The sequence below is a fragment of the Schistocerca americana genome, chromosome 10 (assembly GCF_021461395.2).
Source record: "Schistocerca americana isolate TAMUIC-IGC-003095 chromosome 10, iqSchAmer2.1, whole genome shotgun sequence".
Classification (NCBI taxonomy): Eukaryota; Metazoa; Arthropoda; class Insecta; order Orthoptera; family Acrididae; genus Schistocerca; species Schistocerca americana.
In genome coordinates this window covers 151,146,032-151,169,824 of record NC_060128.1, presented here as the reverse complement: position 1 = coordinate 151,169,824, position 23,793 = coordinate 151,146,032, and the positions used below count along the sequence as shown (strand labels likewise).

The following is a 23,793-nucleotide window of genomic DNA, read 5'->3' as shown; positions in this document are numbered from 1 at the left end:
GTTCCTAAATCTCTGTCTTACCATTATATAATCTATCTGATACCTTCTGGTATCTCCAGGGTTCTTCCATGTATACAACCTTCTTTCATGATTCTTAAACCAAGTGTTAGCTATGATTAAGGTATGCTCTGTGCAAAATTCTACCAGGGGGCTTCCTCTTTCATTTCTTAGCCCCAATCCATATTCACCTACTACATTTCCTTCTCTTCCTTCTCCTACTGTCGAATTTCAGTCACCCATGACTATTAAATTTTCATCTCCCTTCACCATCTGAATAATTTCTTTTTATCTCAACACACATTTCTTTAATCTTTTCACCATCTACCAAGCTAGTTGGCGTGGACTTTGTGTCTATCTTGGCTACAATAATGAGCTCACTATGCTGTTTGTAGTAGCTTTCCTGCGTTCCTACTTTTTATTCATTATTAAACCTAGTCCTGCATTACCCCTATTTGAATTTGTGTTTATAACCCTATATTCACCTGAACAGAAGTCTTGTTCCTCGTGCCACCAGACTTCACTAATTCCCACTATATCTAACTTTAACCTACTGATTTCCCTTTTTAAATTTTCTAACCTACCTTCCTGATTAAGGTATCTGACATTCCACGCTCTGATCCGTAAAACGCCAGTTTTCTTTCTCCTGATAACGATGTCCTCTTGAGTAGTCCCCACCCGGAGATCCGAATGGGGGACTATTTAGCCTCCAGAATATTTTACCCAAGAGGACGCCATCATCATTTAATTATACAGTAAAGCTGCATGCCCTCGGGAAAAATTACGGCTGTAGTTTCCCCTTGCTTTCAGCCGTTCGCAGTACCAACACAGCAAGGCCGTTTTGGTTATTGTTACAAGGCCAGATCAGTCAATCATCCAGACTGTTGCCCTTGCAACTACTGAAAAGGCTGCTGCCCCTCTTCAGGAACCACATGTTTGTCTGGCCTCTCAACAGATCCCCCTTTGTTGTGGTTGCACCTGCGGTATGGCTATCTGTATCATTGAGGCACGCAAGCCTCCCCACCAATGGCAAGGTCCATGGTTCAGGGGGGTGGGCTATACAAAGTAGCATAGAAAAATTAGTTGCCCCTATTCTTTAACATTTTGCAGCAAAATTTTGTCATGAATCTGCTAAGTGGAAATTGGGTTGTAAAGTACAAATTGCATTAGATCATCCAAAACTGATTCATACTATTATATAAAAGACAAGTTGTTGTTTAACTTTGTTAACATAAATGTCAAAGTTGTTGACTAGTTTACTTAAAAATTTTTTTTATGATACTGTAATGAAAATTCTGATGGATATAGGCTATGTTTTTTTTTAATGTACATAAAATACAGGGTGTTGGAGAATTCATTTTACACTCTTCTAGATGTTGTAGAGGGGACTTAGTAGATCAAGTTTTATGTAGGAATCCATGCCCAGAAATATAATCCAATAATGCTACAGAGTGTTAAAGTTACAGGTGTTGGTGCCTGTAAATGTGTGTATACACAGCATGATTCCATGACGATGTTACAAACTTTTTAGGGTGATGGAGAAGGCTAAATATATCAATTTGAGGGAAGGGTCCCTGAACCGGAAATGAATAAATTTAAAGTTATAAGTGGAAACCATTCTGATAACTCTGACAGTGGAATATATGTGCTGGTACTTTTTTTACTAATAATGCAGGGTAGGCAACTTCCAGAGTTGATAGTATGGACCAAATCAAGAAAAAATGTGTAGTGAACATGGGCTTTAAAGTGTGTACCTCAAGAGTTATGAACTCTTATTCAGTAGAGGAGATGTGTTTCAAACTAGTGAAGATGAAAAAGTGCCCATAACTCCTCAGGTATGTGTTTTACCATCCATGTTTACTGGATATTTTTTCTTGTCTTGGTCCATACTACCACCTCTGAAAGTTGCGTATTCTACATTAGTAGTAACTATAATACTGGTACATGTATTCTACTGTCAGAGGTATCAGAATGGTTTTCATGTATAACTTTCAATTCATTTGTTTCTGATGAAGTGACACTTCCCTCAAATTGATACATTTAGCCTTCTCAATAGTCCTAGAAAGTCTGCAACATCATCATGGACTCATCCTGTACATACATACATTTACAGATGCTGGTGCCTGTAACTCTGATGCTCTGTAGTGTTCTCGGATGATGTTTCTGGAAATGGGTTCCTATGTAAAACTTCCTCTACTAAGTCCCTTCTACAACCTCTAGAAGTGTCTAACATGAATTGTGAAACACTCTGTATAAATATATAGGGCGTACTGGGTGCAAGTGCAGATATTTTTATACGTGGTACTTTAATATTTACACAGATCTGCAGATTCATAATTTTTTTTCTTTCTGCAGCAAATAGTGTTTCCCCAAACACATCACATAATTTACTACCTGATGTTTCCTGCACAGTTGTAACTGCACCACCAAGTGGACTATGCTTGCCGTGTAGATTGTGCATCCACACCTCCAGACTTCAACACCTGACGTACTGCCCAAGGGTAAAAAGCATTAAGGTCTTGCTCTTGCCACATGTACTTGGTGGTACTAACCAAGCTAAAATCACGCTACTCCTAATAGCTCTAATTATTAGTCTGCAAAAGAAGTAAATACTGGAGTAATGGTATACAGTACACTGTTCTAACAAAAATGTCTGCACTTGTCAGTATATGTGACATATAAATGGCAAACATTGTTACCAAAAGTCTCAAAAAGTTCTTGACCAATTTACTCCAAATTTTTACGTTATACACTAATAAACATCCAGACTGGTGCATGCTATTAATTTTTTTAAAGGACAATGTTGTATTTATGGCTGATTGGCTTATGATTCTGCTACAGAACCTATAATTGCCTGAAACTTTGTACTCCTACTCATTCACAGATTAAAACTATGTGAATACTGTTACTGAGACTACTATCCTCATGGATCCAGCAGTTGGAGAGGTCTGTCTCATACCCCGTATATCAGTGACCCCATCAGAGTTACCCATTCATTTTAAGCAATTTAAATTCCCAATCAAGGCTTCAGTTGCAATAACAATAACCAAGGAATTAGGCACAAGGTCAGAGAAAGGGATTATAGGGCAGAGTTCAGAGAGGAGGGGGAGGGGAGGAAATTGACATAGAGAGAGGTGTGAGGGACAGAGGGAGAGGGGGGGGGGGGGGAGGAGCTTAGGATGTCTATCCAATTCCCACACATATTTAGCAATTGCGAAGCAATGTCGGATCCTCTAGTTTCTTATATTGTCTTGCAAAATATTGAGATTTTTCTTCTGGGAGAACCCTATAGGAGCTACAGTCTAAAACAGGAAATATCTTTGTATAATGTGATCAATAAAATAGCACATTCCCTTTTTTTGCTTGGAAAAAATATTGGGGGCAGTTAAGTGAAAACTGAACACTTGCCACAATGGGACCATGGATGGTTCAATTCAAATGTAATCACCACACACATTAAACCATTTATCCCACTTGGAGACCAATTTCTGTTTTGCAGAATGCAGTCAGCTGCTGACAGATCCACAACTGTGCACACTCTTGCACCCCCTCATTAGACTGAGACCGATGTCCACATGTCTTGCTTCAGGCATGAAAATCATAGAGTGGACAAAGGTTATACTTCACCAATTTGATTGGGAAACACTGCAGCATCCTCTGTACAGCCTGGACTCTCCACTGTGTGTTTTTTCATCTTTGGTGACCTCAAGAAAGAGGTGTGGATGTTGGTTTCAGTTGGACGAGGAAGTGCAAGAGTGGATGTCATTGTGGATCCATCAGTAGCTGACTGTACTCTACAAAACAGGAATTGCCCAAATCATCTCCCAGTGGCATAAATGTCTTAATGTGTGTGTTGATTACTTTCCAGTGGAACCATTCCATGGTCCTGCTGTGGCAGGTGCTGGTTTTTCATTTGACTGCCTCCTATACTGTATTTCAGATTTAATAATGTCATTGCATGAGAGTTGTCACTGCCTTCTGCCAAGAGTCTGTTGATGTCTCTATATGAAATTAAGTGGCATTTTAATATTTAACATTTTTGTCTTCCAGTAAATGATTTTAGGTTTCAGTGCTGTGAATACAAGTCATGACAAATCTAGACACACAAAATGTTCTGTTGATGTTTGGTGACTTGCCCAATGCCTTTGATTGTCTGGACCAGATAACTGAACTTGGAACACTAAAATGTTATGTCATTAAAGGCATCCCTCTAGTATAGGCCATGTCTTACCTTCTTTATAAGAAGCAGAGGGTCACATCCATAAACTGCATCACAGCAATTAAACTTAGCTCAGAAAGAGAGAATATAAACTTTGGACACCTGCAAGGTATACTTGATCTGGACCTCTCCTTAACCTACATCACTTACAATGTTTGATGAGGATACAGACGTATTAATCAGGGGCCCAATCTCCACCATTCTGGACACACCCTGAGAGGTAACTGAACAGGCAGGCATTGAAGAAAACATCCAGCATAAAATTTCTTTGAGGTGGAACTGGATAACAAGTTAAAATGGAGTCAACATACGGATAAGCTGATAAATAAAACTTGTTCGGTATGTTTTCTTTTTAGAAGTATACCTCGGCAAGGAATAGAAATTTCCATTGCTTTAAGAGATCACCCTCAGCATATTTTACATAACAAAAATATTCTAAAAGTAAAATATGCTGTACTTGGAGTGTATCAGAAATATTTTAGAACACTGTTGCTATTTGGTTTCTTCAGCATAGATCTGACCTAGGTATCTATTAGCAAAGCTTAGCTTACACCTTTTTACTAATCTTGTCTTATGCAATATGGGAAGAACAGATTGCTGCCCACCTGCACTTGGAGATGTTAATGGCCATGAGCGTGTTAGTTATGTTTGTGTAAATGTGTCCATGTTTTCTGCTTCTGATGAAAGGATGTAGTTTGAAAGCTGAATATTTCTAACTTTCTTTTCATTGTGCCTGTCTGTGACACTGCCTTCTCTGTGTGGTGAGAAGCAATCTGAACTTTTCGTACTGTTGTTACTCCACCTTGAACATTCCATTATTTGATTTAAACAGTTTAAGTTCTTTCTTTTAAATAACCAACTTAACTATTTTATATAACATGAACCTATTATCAGATTCACATGGTCTTCTCGTGAAGATGTTTTACAAGTTTTTATATGCAATCACACATGAACAGAATGTAAGTTGCTGCTTATTTTTAAGTGAAATATGTGGGATTTGTAAGAAAGTGTTGCGTTAGCCACATGGGTCGGTGAGCACAGTGTGGTGAAAAATGGGTCTTAATAACAAGTACACAAAAGGATTTTCAAACAGGCTAGCTGTGATTAGCGAAACCTGCAATCTGCACCTGTAACAGCCCAAGTGGGCAAGACAATGTCACAATGCCAGGGCAAGACCCATGTTGTATGCTATGTGACCAGGGTCTGGGAATTAGTGCAACAAAAGTTCCTTGGGGTCATATAAACAGCTCCGAATTTTGAGGCAGAAGCATTCAGAGTGCAGCAGGACTGTTGCAAAGCGAGAGGCACTGCCAACTGCAACCATGGGTTCGAGACCAGGTTGGGTCAGCTGCCTTTTACACTGAGTCTCCTTGTGGTGAAAGAGTTGTTCTTGAAAGAATGGTAACCATCAGATATATAATTTATGATGGACAGGAAATACGGCCTCTAGTTGCAGTCCAGCCAAAATTTTCATTGTCCATTATATATCTGATGGTTGTTCATATCCACAACTGTGAATACATTTCATGTATTTCATAATGACTGTAGTCGCTACAGCGCCTGTTTCTTCAGATATGCATGCATGTGTGAAGGAACATCGCATCGTACTCCTGAACAACAGAGGTACACCAGTATCGCATTCTTCTTCATTTTCTGCTGGAAGTTACCCAAAAGTTGTACATATGATAGGTCCATGCATCTGATGATGTGAGTGTAGTCTTGTTCTCCAAATGCATAGTGAAACATTATGGTACATGCGACTGGTTACAGCAATTTGTATTTTTAGTCATTCATAGCTGTCATGGTCTAGCCAGTCTAACACATTCACACATAAAGTTAAACATTCATGTCAGTTTCTCTCATAGGTACCACCATTTACTTCCTATGTAACTGGCATTAGTTAGGCGGAGTGAAAGGTGATAAATTACTCTCATGGGTTGGAATGCCAATTACTGTTGTAATATGACTTGCATTGTGGTGATTACCTTGTAAATTACACTTCAGCAAATTGCAGTCAGTATCAAGGCCAAATTTGCAAACAATTTCTGAATACGTAGAATTTTACACTTTTTTTTTTTTTGTGTAGGTAGCAAGAAAAGGAACAGTTATATAAACAGCTGGGAAAATAATCAGTCAGTACTATTTCTGTTTAATTTCATACCAACTTATTACATCGGTGAATTATTTTATTTTTTTCCTGTAAGGAACAATATGTAAGTATGAGAATATAATACATTATTTTCTGGTACATCAGGAAGAGATGAGATATGTAAATTACTTCCATAAATTGTGAGTGGTTTTTTTGGTTTGTATATCAAAGTCCCTTTGTTTCTCAGTCACATACTTGAGGACAGCATTCACAAACAGTCTATTGTTCCAGTTGGTTTCACTTACTATGCTGCCTGTGGCGGTAAAGAAATTTCACTAGAAACAGGTCATTACTGTCACACTTTTTTCTTGTCAAAAAGAAACTTCATATTACTCAAGCCATCTAAATTCTGAAGTTTTCTCTATTTATTTATTTTAACTGAGTGTAGATGTGCTTGTGAATGCTATCTCTCATCATTCTCTTATCAGCACCACAGAGTGCTTTTACCCTGCATGTTCATAGGCAGAAAAGAAGGAAAACTCATTGCTGGTACATATGTGGCAATTGAAATATTCTGGCAGATATAATTTGTCATGCACTTTGTAAAAATTGCCTTCTTACTGCATTTCACCAGGGTAAGTATTGAATCTAATATACATGCAAATTTTATATAGTTACAATTTTTGTACAGATGGAATTGTGAAATATGAAATTAAATGGACGTCCTTCTGTTCTTGTATAGTTCCTCTTGCATGAGAAAATTATTTTTGTAATAATTAATAATGCTGCTGCAAATGAACTATAATGGTAACTGACAAACTTTCATAGAAATAATATTATTTGTCTTCCATGCATATTTATTTATTATCTAGAAGGAGGATACGCAACTTTCACTTGACTTGAAAACAATGATGGAATGATTTAACATCGTGGTTGCGAAAGACACACAGAAAATTGTACTAATGTCTGATGGCTGTAATTCACTTAACTCTAACCAAAAAACCATAGACTGCATTACTGATGCTCATATCTATTCAAAATATTTAAGTCATGTTATACAAGAGTAATAAATGCTTACATTTACTACTTCACTGTTCCGGTAATAAAATATAGAATTTCTAAGAAAATAACATGTATTTTTACAACCTACTTAAATTTTAAAAAAAGATATGGCACTACACCAAGAAAATTGCTCTGGTACACTGATACAGAGGTATGGAAGTTGCAGCTATGCTAAACTGGAAATGCTAGCAATGGTTTCAGCGACACTGCATACATAATTTGCTATTTCTGGCAATCGAAAAAAAAGTTCTGGAATGTGATCTGATTATCTCGCACAGAAACATCCTAAACTTAAACTTATATCATACACATTGTACAGATTTTTCTTTAGTGTATAATAGCTGAAAGAATAATGATCTGGTGCATTTTTCATAAATTTACTTTAGAAATTGATGTGATATAGTATATGGATGAAAAATGTTTGTAGTATTTTGATTTATTCATATAATTTTAGCCAATATTTTCATAGCTATAGAACCATAGATATTTACTGGTTGCATATTATTAATAAAATTTTGTACATGTTCACAGGAAGTTACATTTATGGAAAGCACTGGAACTAAAACTGGACTCTTCTAGGACAGAACAACTCAATGTTTACTATACTCAGCAAATAAGGAAAAATCAGGAAAGAACAATATTTCACTTTGCTCGTTGTGTCTCCTTGCCCGGTAAATAGCTGGAGGATTCAGTAGCTAAAGGCGCAACACAGGGGCGATAAATGTCAAAGAAGAAAAATCACTATCACAAAGAGAGTAAGAGGAGTACATACTGACAGAAGGAAGTGAAATGCAGAGGAGAGACTATGAGTGAGGGAAAAATATCTGTGTTTCATTCTTTGAAAGGTAAATCTGAAGCTGTAAAATTCAAGTTTCTCTCTCGAAGCACGTACTGGGTCAGTTTTACATGTTGTCACATTGCATAAAGAGTTGGTACAAGGCAACAGAATAGTATTGTATTTTTAATGTATAGGAAGTGTGTTGATACTTTCTCAGTTATGAAATGAAACTATTCTTAAAGTAGTAATTTATGTTCTGTGCCAAGGAGGTTTACTACATATGATATATGCTATTGTATGGCTATAAAAACTGAACTCTGTTGAAGTATTATTTGAAATGCTGTTTTGTTGAAAACTGACATAGTGAGATAATGGCTGTGTAAAAATAGAGGTTAACTCTTGCAAACAAGTAAATCAGCAGCGATTGTTCTCAATAAACAGCATTATTAACAATGACCTGTTGCTGATTTCCTGTTCTGTAGGAATTAACCTGTGTGATATAAAATATCTAGAAGCAGCAGGAGTGTGGTTATGGAGGAAGATGACCAAAACCAGTCTGACAGAGTGAACAACAAATGAAATTGTACTAAAAGGAATAAATCCAGAGAGAGCTCTCAAAAAACAACTGGAAGAAGGCATAAAAGGTCTATTAAGATTTTTTTTTGGGACAACATTGTTTGGAAGGAAGGAAGAGGAAAATTGTGTATGAAAGGCAGGGAGAAATTATAAGAGAATTGCAGGCAAGTGGATTGTAGAGACAAGACACAACATTTTTCTACAAATAGGAAGTTCCACAGCTAACGTTTATTGTTTAATAATATTATTATTTATACGTTTGGGCTTTTATAGAGGACGTGCAATGACTAGTTAGCTTTAGTCATTACATCCTAACAAAACTTCTTCCTACTTCCATTATTGTCCTAGGTCCATACATTTTTCATTTTCAGACTTCTTTCTGCCAGTTGTTTGGGCATGAACTTACAATGCTATCTGTGACTTCCTTGAGATTTTTCCCGATTGTTGACTAGCTATTGTACTTTGATTTTTCAGGTTACCTTTACTATGACAAAGGATTCTCTGTTAATTGTGTCACTGATTCATGATATACATCCATGAAATTTTAGATGTCTTTTCTTTGTAATTAAACTAAATATTTCTGTTAGGCAGTACAATCTTTCTGGTGCATCCAGATATCTTCTTGAATCATAGGGCCTGAATGTTTTCCTGCCATTTAGTTTTCTTGATAATTGTTGACATTGACAGTGGGAGGGTGGGTTTATGGGTTCAAACCTGGGTAAGGGTGGAAATTTTTGATGCTGTCACAGTGAGCGCTGTGAATCTTTTCTGGATGTAAAGGGAGACCGGGGCAAGAGACTTGCCACCCTCCCCGTGCTAGTGCTGTGACAGATAGATCAATAATACAGACACGAGCCTGGATCATCTTATAATTGGCCAAGATGTCAACCTTGAACGTGGCACTGTAACTGGCCACAATCGAGTCTGACTGTGGGCAGCTCGATCGGTTACAACTTGGGAATGGGGCTGGACCCCTGAAACAATTTGCAAATAATGAAATATAAACAATAAATAGTAACTGTGGAAAAGCTATTTTCAGAAAAATATGGACCCACCTACAAGTTCCCGTTCTAAAATTATGGAGATTATTATTTCTAGTAAAATGATGATCATGATAGTGAGGGAATATGCTTTGTCTACGCATGGTCCATATGTCTTTTATAACAGTTCATTACCTGTAGCAAATATGGGCTGGATTAAGTAAGCAAATAATGCAAAATGCAGAAAAGCAAACAGTCGTGAGAGGGGCAAGGAGACAAGAGAGTGGGGAGGTAACTGGGAACTGCACACTGCATCTCCCAGCCGTCTAGGTTGTAGAGTGGGCACGTGCTCCCACCTCGGAGCCGGCCCGAGCGTCACCGGCAACTTCGCCCTCTCCGCCGTGCCGTCCGCGCGACGATCCCGGCTGTGCCGTGGGCGCGAGGCTCAGTAGCTGACGCAGCAGCATCTGATCCTTAGCACTGGCCCCACCCGCGCTGCCGGCACTGAGGCCACCGGGAGCGGGAGCCGTGTGGAGGGGTGCACCGTTGGCCAGGCCTTCGCGAGCCGCGGCCAGCAGCTGCGGCTTTTCTGACAGCGTGTCCGTCAGTGATGCTATCAGCACATCTGCAGGTAAGAAATCATTTGTCACACTCCATAGACCACATCGGGAAGTAGAACTTCAGAGGGCAAGGTGCCAGTATACATTAAAATGTGACAGAGACATCATAGAAATTTGTGTACTGCATTACCAATAAACTCCCACTATACAGCTTAAAGGTAATCTTGAGTCTGCCATCTAAATTTAACAGAATAAATTGCAGGAAAGATGCATGTGTCAATCGAACAGCAGTTGCAGTATACTGTGATGGTGTTCTTGTCCACAATCTGGGCCGGAGACACGATCTGGATTTCACACAGGGAAGAATCACCGGGAAACGTGAAAAAGGATCAAGTGTGACGAGTGTAGCCCAGGAGTTGGGTACTGCTCACAGCAGTTTCACACACTCGGGGAGTGTTGCGAACCACGAGCACTGCTGCCTGATGGAGAGCAGGCGGTTGACCGTGGTCAACTACAGCTGCAGGATTGCAAGGTGTGCAGTAGCACGTTGAGTGTGTGAGACTGGGCATTTTGCCTGATGACCAGTCCGTCATGTTCCATTAACACCTGAACATTGGTTGCACTGTTGCCAAGAGCAAAGGGACCGGAACAATGAGATGAGTGGGGTATGCTCTTCTCAGACAAGAGCCGATTTAATCCGATAAGTGATTCTGGACATAACTTCTAATGGCAAGAGATGGGAACGTGTAAAGCACCCGGGAACACTGTTGAACATGAATGTTTTGGTGGTTCAGGTGTTACAGTAAGGCAAAGTGTAATGTTGTTTGACTGTACTGATCTCCAAATGTTTGAACAGAGTATACTTGCCAGTCAACACTGATGTGACACTGTATTCCTTCGCACAGGTGGAGGAGGTCGTTGAATGACAGGATGTTCGATGAATGGACTGGTCTGCCCTGCCTGATCCCCCAACGTAAACCTCGTCAAGCGCATGGGGGGGGGGGGGGGGGGGGGGGGCGTATTGCAACACAGCCACATGTGACAACCATCCAGCAGTTGTCAACCACACTTGTGAAGGCATGAAACTGCTCACCACCCTGAGGGTTAGAATAGGCCTGTGTTATTCCTGCCTGTCATGAGAGGGGAGTAAAAGGTGTCTCACACGTTTCAGTTCAGGCCCCATTTTCTGTTTTCACCTGCCACTTTCCAAATTCTACAGAGGTGCAGGCCATATGGAGAAGGACACCTTACATCGTGCACGAGTTATCCATAGTGTCCTTAGATTCGATCTCCTTAACCTCTTCTCATGGCTTTGCATCTCCACCTGAAATTCAACTATTTCAGTGAGGACACTTTCCAGGATATGTCATCTTCTTCCATTGTCTGCTGTCCTCTTTTGCCCCATGACAATATTCCTTGGTGCCCAATATCCAGCATGGTAGCCAGCCTGTTGTGGTGGGGCTGTCATGTACCCATTTGGTGGTAGCCTCCTGACCACACAGGAGTCACACTGCTGATGCCCAAGCTGTAAACTCCCCATGTATGCCAAGGAGTAGATGCCCATCTTCATGGGGCACCCAGACTCCCAGCAATGGCCATCATGCCAGGTGGCCTTTGCTGTGGCTGGGTGGTGCCCATGGGGAGAGCCCCTGATCAGAGTGGGTGGCATCAGGGCGGATGACCCACAATGAAGCAGACTAAGTCATCTTTTGCTGGGGATTGAATGGCCCCAGCAGTCACTAAGAAAGGAAAGGTTGATTACAACACTGACAGGTATGACCCTAAATCGTTCCCCTTCAGAGTGACAGGATCCCTATTTGCCATGTTACTTAATTTGCAGCAGAACTGATGGGTACTCCTTCCTGTAAACGAAGCCTCTGTTTTTTGTTGAGCACCTAGAGGATAACTTGGGGAAGTGACAGCACCGTCCAAAATACACAGTGGGTTGATTTTAATTCAGATGGCATCCCCAACCCAATCCTGGGCGTTACTCACCTGTGACAAGCTGGGTGATATTCCTGTTTCAGTCACTCCTCACAAAATCCTCAATATGGTCCAGGGAATTATTTTTCATCATGACCTCCTGTTACATTCCGATGATGAGCTATGTGCCAATTTAGAATGGTGGGGTGTCTATTTTATCCGGCGCGTTTACAAGGGACCCAAAGACAATAGGGTTGCTTCCGGTGCCTTCATCTTGGCCTTTGAGAATGTGACGTCAAACCCTATGTGGTTCTTCAAGTGCTGGAAATTTGGGTACATGTCCTCCAGGTACCCTTCCAGTGCTACAAGTAGAGACTGTGGACGTTTGCTGTATTGGGAAGAGTCCATGTGTGCTGTCTCCCACCTGTGTGAACTGTGGACAGCATCACTTCTTCCCCCCACCCCCTGAGGAACTTACACAAATTTCAGTCCCTCTGCTCCACTGGGCACTCAGGGCCGTCCATCTCCCTCCCCCATCCAGTTGGCTGTGGGCATGTCTTCTTCTGTTGCTAAAATGCCAGGGACATTGATCCCCTCCCCCCAGCTGGAGAAGCAATGGCCTCCTCTACTGTGGAAGGGGTAATCCCTCATTCCTCCAGTTTCCCTGTTGGAAGTCTGTGCCTTGGTGGTCTCCAGAAATCGCTGCGGCCATTAGAGACCGTAGGCGGGCCCTCCAACATTGGAAGCACCACCCCTCCCTGGAGAATCTTATTGCCTACAAATGGCTGTAAGCACAGGTTCACCTCCTCATCAAACGAAGGAAGGTTGGGAATGCTATATCTCCACCATTGGCACACGAACCTCCCCTTCCCAGGTTTGGACCAAGCTCTGCTGACTTCACGGCTATCAGAACCCAAAAATGGAGCTGTATCTGCCAATGCCAACATAATTGCAGAGCATCTGGCTGAGCATTATGCTTGCATCTCTGTGTTGGAGAATTACCTTCCCACCTTTCATCTCCTCAAGCAGAGGGTGGAGTGACAACGCCTCTCTTTTGCTCCATGCCACCCTGAGCCATATAATGACCCCTTCAGTGAGTGGGAATTTCTCAGTACCCTCTCTGACTGTCCTGACACATCCCCTGGCCCAGATGGCATCCATTCACAAATGCAAAACATCTATCAGTGGATTCCCAACACCACCTCCTTGGTGTCTTCAACTGCTTTTGGAGCAATGGCAAGTTCCCATCACAATGGCGGGAAATTGTAATAATTCCAGTCCTAAAGCCTGGGAAGAACCCACTAGATGTTGACAGCTATTGTCCCATCAGCCTTACCAACATTCTGTGCGAGCTGCTTTAATGTATGGTGAGTCAGCAGTTGTGTTGGCTCCTTGAGTCTCAGGACCTCTGGCTCTGTCCCAGGGTGGTTTTTGCCAAGGATGCTCCACCATCGACAACTTGGTGTACCTGGAGTCTGCCATCCGATCAGCCTTTTCCTGGCGACAACACCTCATTGCTGTCTTCTTTGGTCCCACAAAGGCCTACAGTACCATTGAGTGACACCGCATCCTCACTACTCTGCATGAGTGGGGTCTTCAGGGCCAACTCCTGATTTTTATACTGAACTTTTTGTCACACCGCAATTTCAGAGTTTGCTTCAGTTCTTTCCATAGTGCACCCCACATGCAAGAGAATGGGGTCTCGCAGGGCTCTGTCCTGAGTGTCACACACATTTTAATTGCCGTCAGTGGTCTCACATTAGCAGTAGAGGATTGTCAGTATCTCCCTATACACTGACGATTTTTGTATTTCGTTCTGCTCCTCTTCCACTGTTGCAGCTGAATGCTGTCTGCAGGTAGCTATACGGAAGGCGCAGTCTTGGGCCCTCACTCACGGCTTTCATTTTTCGGCTGCCAAAACTTGCGTGATGCACTTCTGTCGTTGTCGTACTGTCTACCCCCATCCAGAACTTTACCTCATAGTTCGCCTTACCATCCAAATTACCGTCTTCTTTTCCCCAACAGAGTGGTCCATCTCCCACAACGGTGGCCTAGACTTGGGCTTCCCTTCACCATCCATATCCAGTCACTTCTTCATGAAGGCAGCGCTTCCCCCTTACCACCTTTCCTGCAGGCCCCCTTCCGTACACCTCTATGGTCCATACATCGGCCACGGCTTTGGATGGATCTATTGCTAGGCCCCAAAGACTCAGTTCCACCTGAGGCCCTCTGTCGGCATTTTATCTCTCTTCTTGGCCAGTTTGAGGGCTCGGAAACAATCTACACTGATGGATCACTGGTCGACGGTCTTGTTGGCCATACTGAACAACACTCCTTGCTGGATGGCTGCAGCGTTGTCACTGCACATCCTACTCTATAGTGTCTCCCAGGAGGAATGGTCAACATTGAAGGGTATGACAGGAATGATCATTTGAGGCAAAGAAAACTTATATTGAAATATGTCCAGTACGAAATGGTTTCCTAGACAGAACACATTTAATGTAATTTCTTATCGATTTTCTTAGAGAGCACTACATCACAGAAGCCGTCAACATACACTATGTCTGCATATTCTTCATGAGTGTAGCTCTGTGGCTATTTAGCCAATGTGTGTACAACCACAGTGAATTAACACTTTCCTCGGATACAGTCTCAATTGCTTGCACTACTTTACTGACAATGCACTGTGGATAACTGTACATTCTATGGCCTATTTTAATAACAGAAAGACATTGTGGACAAAGAGGTTGAAAGCAATGATGTAAGTTGGGCTAGAATTAAATGTCAAAGGGTTTTGATGGGTAAGGCATACGCGTCTGTACCACTGACCCAAAAGCAAATAAACATTAAATATGTTCTACCTTAGAAAACCATTCAGAATAGGGCATATGTCCATACGAAGTCTTTTTGCTTCAAATGATCATTCCCTTCATATTGACCATTCCTCCAGGGATACCCCATGTGTGGTGAGTAGCGATGTTTCCTTTCATGTTGTTGTTATTCCATCCTAGACTTAAAAGATTCCATTTTTCATATCACTTGCTTTTAGTTCCCTTTCGCAGAAATAACTGTACCATTTTTTTCTGTTTATTTTTCATCCTGCCAACAGTTTTCATTTTCTGTAGAGTCAAAACAGTGTTATATTTAAACACATTTTGTTTGGCATGCTATAATAACAGTTCAGTGCCTCCTTTTGCACATTAACGAGTTCCTTGATTGGCTCATATTTGCTCTCTTGAACAGATGTTATTCTCTATATGTGTCACTTAGTTGCTCAAATCTCATTTCACAGTAATCACTATTTGACCATTCAGACAAGCTTGTCACCTACATCTCGACAACCAGAAATGTGTATTCAAAATGAAAATAATCATTATAATTGTAACAGACTACTGTAGGACTAGTTTTTTATTTTGTCAAAATATGCCATATTATGCACAGATAATCTGCAAATCATTTAATCTGAATAAACAGTCATTTGCTGTATTTAAAGAACAGCATGGGAAACAAAATAACTAGTAATGACTAAAGCAGAGATAATACAAAGTACAGACTGGCTATAGTTGATGAAAATGGGAAATTTTTAACACCTATTATATATTTAAGCAGTAAGGAGTCATTGATGGATGTGTCTGTATGGACAAAATAGCATAGACATTTGGGTCTCCAGCCTGACGATAGTGAGTTAACATGCTGTACGTTAAGCAAACATTGTCTTCCATTAAACACTGGGAAATGATTCCAGTAGTCTTCAAGAAGATAATACTTCATTTACTAGCTTGTGAAATCAGGTGCTACAGAAGAATGTAGAAGACTGGATGGGCAGATAGGATAACTAATGAAGAGATACTAAAAGTAATTGGAGATAAAGGAAATTTATGGCACAAACTGACTAAAAGAAGCAAGCATTTGATATGAGGCAGTAAGGAATTGTCAGCTTGGTAATGAAGGGGTAACAATTGTTGGATGAGACAAACATTTGATTATGGTAAGCAGGTTTGTTGCAGAGATGAAGAGGATTGCACAGGATAGACTAGCATTAGCATGGAGAGGTGCATCAAAGCAGTCTTTGACTAAAGACAGAAGTAGCATGTCAAGCCTACTGTCTGACCACAATAGTACCATAAACACAAATGGTATGACTTTGGCCAGAAAGAATGCTGAGTACTGTCATTTTTCTACACTTGGTGTCTATGCCTGCCAACTGTAAAAACTATTATGTATTTGACAAAGGAGTATTCCTTAAACTTGAGTATTAGCACTAGATCATCTTGAAGAAGCTTGCTTAACTGAAGCTATTTGTCTGGGAAGATCTGTTACAACAGATTTTGATATCTTGCCAAGGAACTGAAAGTCTGTCACAGCTTTACCCATGACTGAGTCTATGTGATCATTAATATTATGTTTGAGCTTTTGGCCTCACACATATGACCATTGTCTCTGTCCTTTCAGGCTGTGGTCACGTGTGTGTTTTCTACTTTAGAAGGATGCCTTAAGGCCAAAAGCTCAAATATATAACCGTATTTTTGTTGTTCCTGTCTGCAAGTCAGTATGTCCTCTGTATGGTGAGTAGCCATCTATACTTTTCAGAATAATGTCATTATTGCATCTTGGCTTTTCCATGCTCTATTTCATATGGTAATACTAGTGATGGTTTACTTAATTATGATGTCTGATTTAGGCAAAAAATATTTTAAATACTGCACAATTTCTTGAACAATGGTTACTGCCTCAAAACTAGTAGTGTGTGTTCTCATTTGCTGACTGAAATTCATACATTTGGGAATTTCTCTGTTCTGTTACGTTCCTGTAACATGTGATCCACTGTTTGATTTCCACCAGTGCATGGAAATAGGGGATTGTTAGTTATTCTGAATTGATGGTAGTAAACTTTTGGTTTCTTGTGACTCATTAAAATCACTGCATAATTATGTGAGATTGGTAACGTGTCCACCAGCGTTTCGTGCACAATTGGAAAGTATTATGTTGTAATGATTCCTTTGTAGTTTGTTGCCATTCATTCTTCCAGAGTCACTGTTCATGACATTTGTTTTTTGAATGTTCTGGGACTCTGATATAATTAACCTCCTTGTGCAATCTGGTTGCCTCTTTAAGCAGCTAGTCTGAAAGTTCATCTCTGTTTGAGCTAGTCCAGTTCTTCTTTTGTAACATTCTAATCTTATTTCTCATTTCATGAATAATCCTGTTGTTATGGCTTTAACTCCTCAAAGAATGTAATGTTGTTTTACTGTCATTTTTTGTAAGCCAGCTAGTGCCTTAGCTTTTCGAGAACTTTTGAAATGTGAAGTATTCTACCTGATTAAGCATTCAGTTCCCAGTTTATGTTTCATCTGGTATGTTGGCTCTTTGTTCATGAAACCTGCTATGCCTCCTACTCCTGTCAGTGAACATTATATCAAGTATTGCTTCCTGTTTTTTCTTTCATTCAAAATGACAAGTCGAGCTCTTATGAGGATCAGTAGTTTCTAATGTTCGCTTAGTATTTCTAAATTTAATTTCATAATTATTGGTGTTATCCCTGACAGAATAAATACACTACTGGCCATTAAAATTGCTACACCAAGAAGAAATGCAGATGATAAACGGGTATTCATTGGACAAATATATTATAGTAGAACTGACATGTGATTACACTTTCACGCAATTTGGGTGCATAGATACTGAGAAATCAGTACCCAGAACAACCACCTCTGGCCGTAATAATGGCCATGATACACCTGGGCATTGAGTCAAACAGAGCTTGGATGCGACCATCATGATGCTGTAAACAGAACCTGTATTCACCCGAAAAAATGACGTTTTGCCATTCGTGCACCCAGGTTCGTCGTTGAGTACACCAATGCAAGCACTCCTGTCTGTGATGCAGCGTCAAGGGTAACTGCAGCCACGGTCTCCAAGCTGATAGTCCATGCTGCTGCTTGTTGTCTTGAGTCTGAGTCTGTTGACTCAGGGATAGAGACATGGCTGCACAATCCGTTACAACCATGCAGATAAGATGCCTGTCATCTCGACTGCTAGTGATACGAGGCTGTTGGGATCCAGCACGGTGTTCCGTATTACCCTCCTGAACCCACCGATTCCATATTCTGCTAACAGTCATTGGATCTCGACCAATGCAAGCAGCAATGTTGCGATACGATAAACCGCAATCACGATAGGCTACAATCCGACCTTTATCAAAGTCGGAAACATGATGGTACACATTTCTCCTCCTTACACGAGGCATCACAACAATGTTTCACCAGGCAACGCTGGTCAACTGCTGTTTGTGTATGAGAAATCGGTGGGGAACTTTCCTCATGTCAGCACGTTGTAGGCGTCGCCACTGGCGCCAAGCTTGTGTGAATGCTGTGAAAAGCTAATCATTTGCACATCACAACATCTTCTTCCTGTCAGTTAAATTTCATGTCTGTAGGATGTCATCTTCATGGTGTAGCAATTTTAATGGCCAGTAGTGTAGTAGTTAATTTCAGACTGTTCTATATGCTTTTGCAGTTGTGATATCAATCAGTCATTTTACTTGATATACTTATTGCAATTGCACAGCCTTGTTAGAACATTAATCCATAATGGAGATGCATGTACTTACATAGGTAATATTGAGTCTTATGGATTTGGAGCAAATTATCCAGTGAATTCTGGATGATTTTAATAATAATGTGTATTTGTCTGTGATGCTCTGTTCTGGTCATTAAATCTGGGTAGTGTTTGTTTGTGTAATGTTTATTGTAGTGTAGTGTTCATTTGTTTGGTATAGGTACAGTTTGTATAGTGTAGTGCGATGTTTCTAAATTTCGTTCTTGTTGTCTGTCTCTTTGATATATTCTGTCATGTCTGTCTTTCTTTCTTTACACTGATAGTTATATTTCAGGATTCACTGCCAGACATCCTTTTCTTGTACCTTCTGAAAACATGATTTCTGAACAATGTTAATTTTTTACACTGTTTGAGACTTTTGCTCACGCTGTAAGCACGAGGCACTTACCGAGAACCTTCTTCTCGAGGCTGCGTGAGATGTGTCCCTGCTCTGCCTCTGCCTCCAGGAATGCCGTGAACTTCTGTAGTGCACTCTGGGCCTCAGCACTCCCTGTAAACATGCCGACATCACAGATGTTCTCTTGCCAATACATTAAAAAGTTAAAGCTGTTAACATTTCAGTACTCTATCCAGAATGCGAAAGGAATCTGAAGTGCTCCAGGACCAAATTAATCTATCATAATCAACAATATCTAAAACATCAAACAATGGAAAATCCAGGATGGAATGTAACAGTATTTTGAGAAGGGAAGTTGCTAGTTACCATACAGCAGAGATGCTGGGTCGCAGATAGGCACAACACAAAGAGACTCTCACAATTATAGCTTTCAGTCGTTACAGCCTTTGTCAACAATATACAGACATACACGTGCAAACACAATTCGCACACTCATGTTTGGTTTCAGTTGCCTGAGACTGTAGTTGTGTGTCAGAGCTGTCTATTGTTGATGAAGGCCTTAACAGCTGAAAGCTATAATTGTGAGAGTCTTTTTGTGCTGTGCCTATCTGTGACTCAATATCTCTGCTATATGGTGAGTAGCAATTTTCCTTCTTGTAATATTGTTAAAATTTCTAACACATGGCAGCTCTAAATTTTAACATTTTGCAATATTTGTTTAACAGGTCTTTAAATAGGCATCACCCATGTAGATGCAGTCAGCCGGCATTCAAAGAGTGAAGGTACTTCTTTTGTCAATCCAAGTAATTAAGTTATTTTGCACTGATTTAGGATCTTGTGCACTTGCTTATTAGTCAGTCATTTGTGTAAATATGAATTGCCACTAGTGAACTAGTATTAGGCTACTCATGACCTATTAACATTTTGCCGTCTGCACGTCTCATAAAAATTTATTCGCTTGACACCAGCAGCGCTAATTCGGATTACTTGGCTTGTCGCCAGCCGCTTGTCACCTTTCCGCTGATGACAAGCTTCAAACACATTGACTTTTGCATGCTTTGATTTTTTCCAGAAATCCTCTATTTTGCCATATCGTTTCACAAACTCGAATTTTCTTTTCAAGTAACTTCTCTGCAAGTTCTACATTGTTATAATAATTATCCATGCAGAGGTGATGCCACTTTCCATCAGAAGGTGTCAGTAGTTCGATCACTGTTTTTGCTAAAGGCCGTCCACTACCAGAATATATCTTGAACGAGGAAATGTTTCCCATACTCAAATCACACAGCATCCGAATAAATATGCCATATTTCGTAATTTTTGATGGATTCTAAACTTTAAAATTAAACTGTCCATGCCACACTATCATTCCTTCATCAACTGAGATGTTTTGACTTAGATCAAATGTTTCTTTAAACTCTTTGGAAAAATAATCAATTACGAATTGGACTCTGACAAGCCAGTTGGCATTATCCAATTTATTGTTGCTGTCGGAAAAATGTAAAATGTCCAAATCGGTTGCAGGACACCGTTTTGCAAAATATTGGTGTGTCTATCAATGGATTTGTTGACCAATAATCATCAATCCTTGCTTTTTTTTTTTTTTTTTTTTTTTTTTTTTTTTACAGTTCCCATAAGTATAGCAAGCCCAAACCATTTTCTAAGTTCGGGTCCCATAACACGGACAAATTTGGCATTTTTTAAAATCCAGTTACCTTCTATTGCAATTTTGACTGTAGTACTTGTTGGTTTTATTAATAATATAATCAAATAGGTCATTCCGAATATATAATTCTACCATATCCTTGATGCTCTGTGTATCTTTGGGAAATATGTTTGGACCCGGGGATCCTTCAAATTTATTATTGGTCTCCGGTAAATCAAAGTCCGACCACTGTGCATTGTCTTCTTCATCCGAGTCAGACGAATCAGTTAGCAACCGTGGCATTCGCCAAATTCTTCTTGGGTGGATTTCACTTTCTTCCTACAATTCTGCTTCACTTTCATTTTTTCAATATCGAATGTCTTCTTCCCAATCGGCCAAGTTGTCTGGAACATCAGTCAAGACGTCTGCGCATTCATCATAAATAATCCTATTGTCTCTTTCGTCCACCATGATGGATTGGATGAAATTGGTAACATATGTATCTTATTGTTACCTAAACAAAACACCAACAGAATGCAAAAGGTACTAAAGTGCAGTTGTCGGCAACTGCGTGATACTACGCTCACGACACCACTGTGGTGTCGCCAGATGGCATAGTGTTAAGCCTACTGACCAGTGTTGTCACATCTTTATAACTCATAGCAAGCAAACTGATCATCATGGCATTGTATTGAATTCTTTAATAACTGTTTAAAGCACCTAATAATCACCAAAAGAGTAAAGGTATTAGAAGACTTGCAAAATATTAGCATGGGTCAGTGAAGCTTACAGTTTGTTTCACATTTAGAATTTAGCAAAATTTTCCATTCATTCAGACTCTTGGTAATAGCTTTACTTTGCACAACCTGCAACTACGGCCAACATGTAGGACTTACAAAAAGTGCTCTCACCAACAGACATTGTGTAGTGTCTTGCAGACTTGAGTAAGGTAACTTACCCCTGGTGAGAGACTGTGTGAACATGATCTTGGCCAGCTGGTAAATGACCTCTTCCAGCGAGTACTCCGTGTAGAGGAAGTCCACCACCTTCAACCTCTCCAGCAGCTCCTCGTAGTCCTCATCGGAACTGTCAGAAACTGGAACAAGGAGTTGCAGCTAAATGTTGCACTGGTATTGACTAAAGTCCTCTTGGGCATCAGCTAGGTTAAAGTGTCAGAAACAACATTGCTGCAACATAGCTTTTCATCACCATCAGATGCTACTGATATCCTGGACTGTTAAGGGAGTTCCTAAACTTTCTATACCATTGTAACATTACTGCCAATGTTCTGTAGCATCAGAATATACAATACACAACTACTAATGTCGAACATGATACACATATATGTTTCATTTTTGCAGTTTAACTTCTGATTACTATATATGCATCTACCCATGCAGGGCATCACTCAAAGTATTGCATTTTTCTATAAAATTTGCTCTACTGTCTTTAATTACACTTTCTATTATTTTAGATAAGACAGGAATGATAGTTATTGGTTGGCAGTTTCCTTGCTGCCCCCTTTGAAAATAGGGATCACTTTACTATTTGTATATACATGCCACAGATATTCCTTCTACCATGACTTAGTTTGTGAGAAAAGTCAGAGGCTTTACCACCCACAGCAGGCAGCGTGTAATATGTCTAGTAGATATATATTGTACAACTGAAAAGTATTTTTTGTTTTTAATTGATTTATTAGCTTCACTATTTCAGGTTCATTTGTTGAGAGAAGGAAGAAACTATCTGTCTAATGAGGAGTAGTTTTGTGAGCTAGCAGTCTGTTCACAGTCACAGTATCAACCAGTTTATTTTGCAATATTTGAGTGATATGCTACCAGTTTTCTACACAAAAGTCTGTACATGATTTAGAAATGTGTGTGTGTGGTTTGTCTCTTCGAAATCACTTTTGCTGTACCTTGAATCAATGAAGCGAAGCAGTAGTGAAGAAGTGGGCGGGACAGGGTGTAGCCTATCCCCAATGTTTTTCAGTCTGCCCATTGAGCAAGCAGTGAAGTAAACCAAAGAGAAATGGAATTAAACTTTAAGGAGAAAAAGATAAAAAATTGAGGTTTGCCATTGACATTGTAATTCTGTGACATTTGGCAATGGACTTGCAAGAGAAATTGGACACTGTCTTGAGAAGGTGTTACAAGATAAACATCAACAAAAGTGAAACAAGGGCAATGGAATGCCTTCAGCTCAGACGATGGGTAGCAAAATAACTGACAATGGGCCAAGAAGAGAGGATATAAAATACAGTTTGGCTATAGCAATAAAAGCATTTCTGAAAAAGTCTTTATGGACAGTGTCTGCCTGGAGTGTAGCCTTGAGTGGCAGTAAAATGTGGACAATAAACAACTCAGATAATAAGAGAATAGAAACTTTTGAAATATGGCACTAGAGTAGTAGATCAAATGTGTTGTGGAAGTTTTTAATCAAGTTGAGGAGAAAAGAAAACTATGACAAAATGTGGCTAAACGAAGGGATCAGTTGATAGAACACATTCTTAGACATCAAATGATCACCAGTTTAGTATTATGGGGCGGGGGGAGTGTACAGGTGGGGTTGAGGGGGGAGGGTTAGAAATTGTAGAGGGAGACCAAGAGATGAATACAGTGAGCAGGTTTAAGTAGATGCAGGTTGCAGTCGTTACCCTTACACAGCATAGAGCAGCATGAACAACTCCATCATATCAGTCTTCAGACTGAAGACCATAACAACAACATTCAGAAATGAAACCAGGATTTAAATTACTTTGTTTCGTAGCATTAAAGCACATAAAACAGATTTATTAAAATTCAAAACCATTGTGTTAATCTATAACGTTATTTTTTTCATCTTTGGTGGACAAACACCTTTTTGCAAGAGTAATGATGTATAACTTGTAGTGAGTAGTAACTTGAATTTCAATGAAATCAGCTGTGTGTAAGACTTATTAGTGACTTTCTGGAAGAAATGTATTGAGAAAGTTAAAATAAATTTTATGTACAATTTTTCATCAACCAA

The 23,793-nt window shown here is 40.0% G+C and overlaps 1 protein-coding gene across 2 annotated transcripts in view; it reads right to left on the bottom strand.

Moving 5' to 3' along the window:
• Positions 1-6,342: 6,342 nt before the first annotated feature.
• Positions 6,343-23,793, bottom strand: part of LOC124552606 — a 288,912-nt gene continuing 271,461 nt past the window's right edge. For both annotated transcript variants that reach the window (XM_047126930.1, XM_047126931.1), the window contains 3 exons: positions 21,743-21,880; positions 19,191-19,292; positions 6,343-10,326 (listed from right to left, as the gene is read on the bottom strand). In XM_047126930.1, the coding sequence (XP_046982886.1) occupies positions 10,028-10,326; positions 19,191-19,292; positions 21,743-21,880 (539 nt within the window). In that variant the 3' untranslated portion in view covers positions 6,343-10,027. The remainder of the gene's footprint in view (positions 10,327-19,190; positions 19,293-21,742; positions 21,881-23,793) is intronic.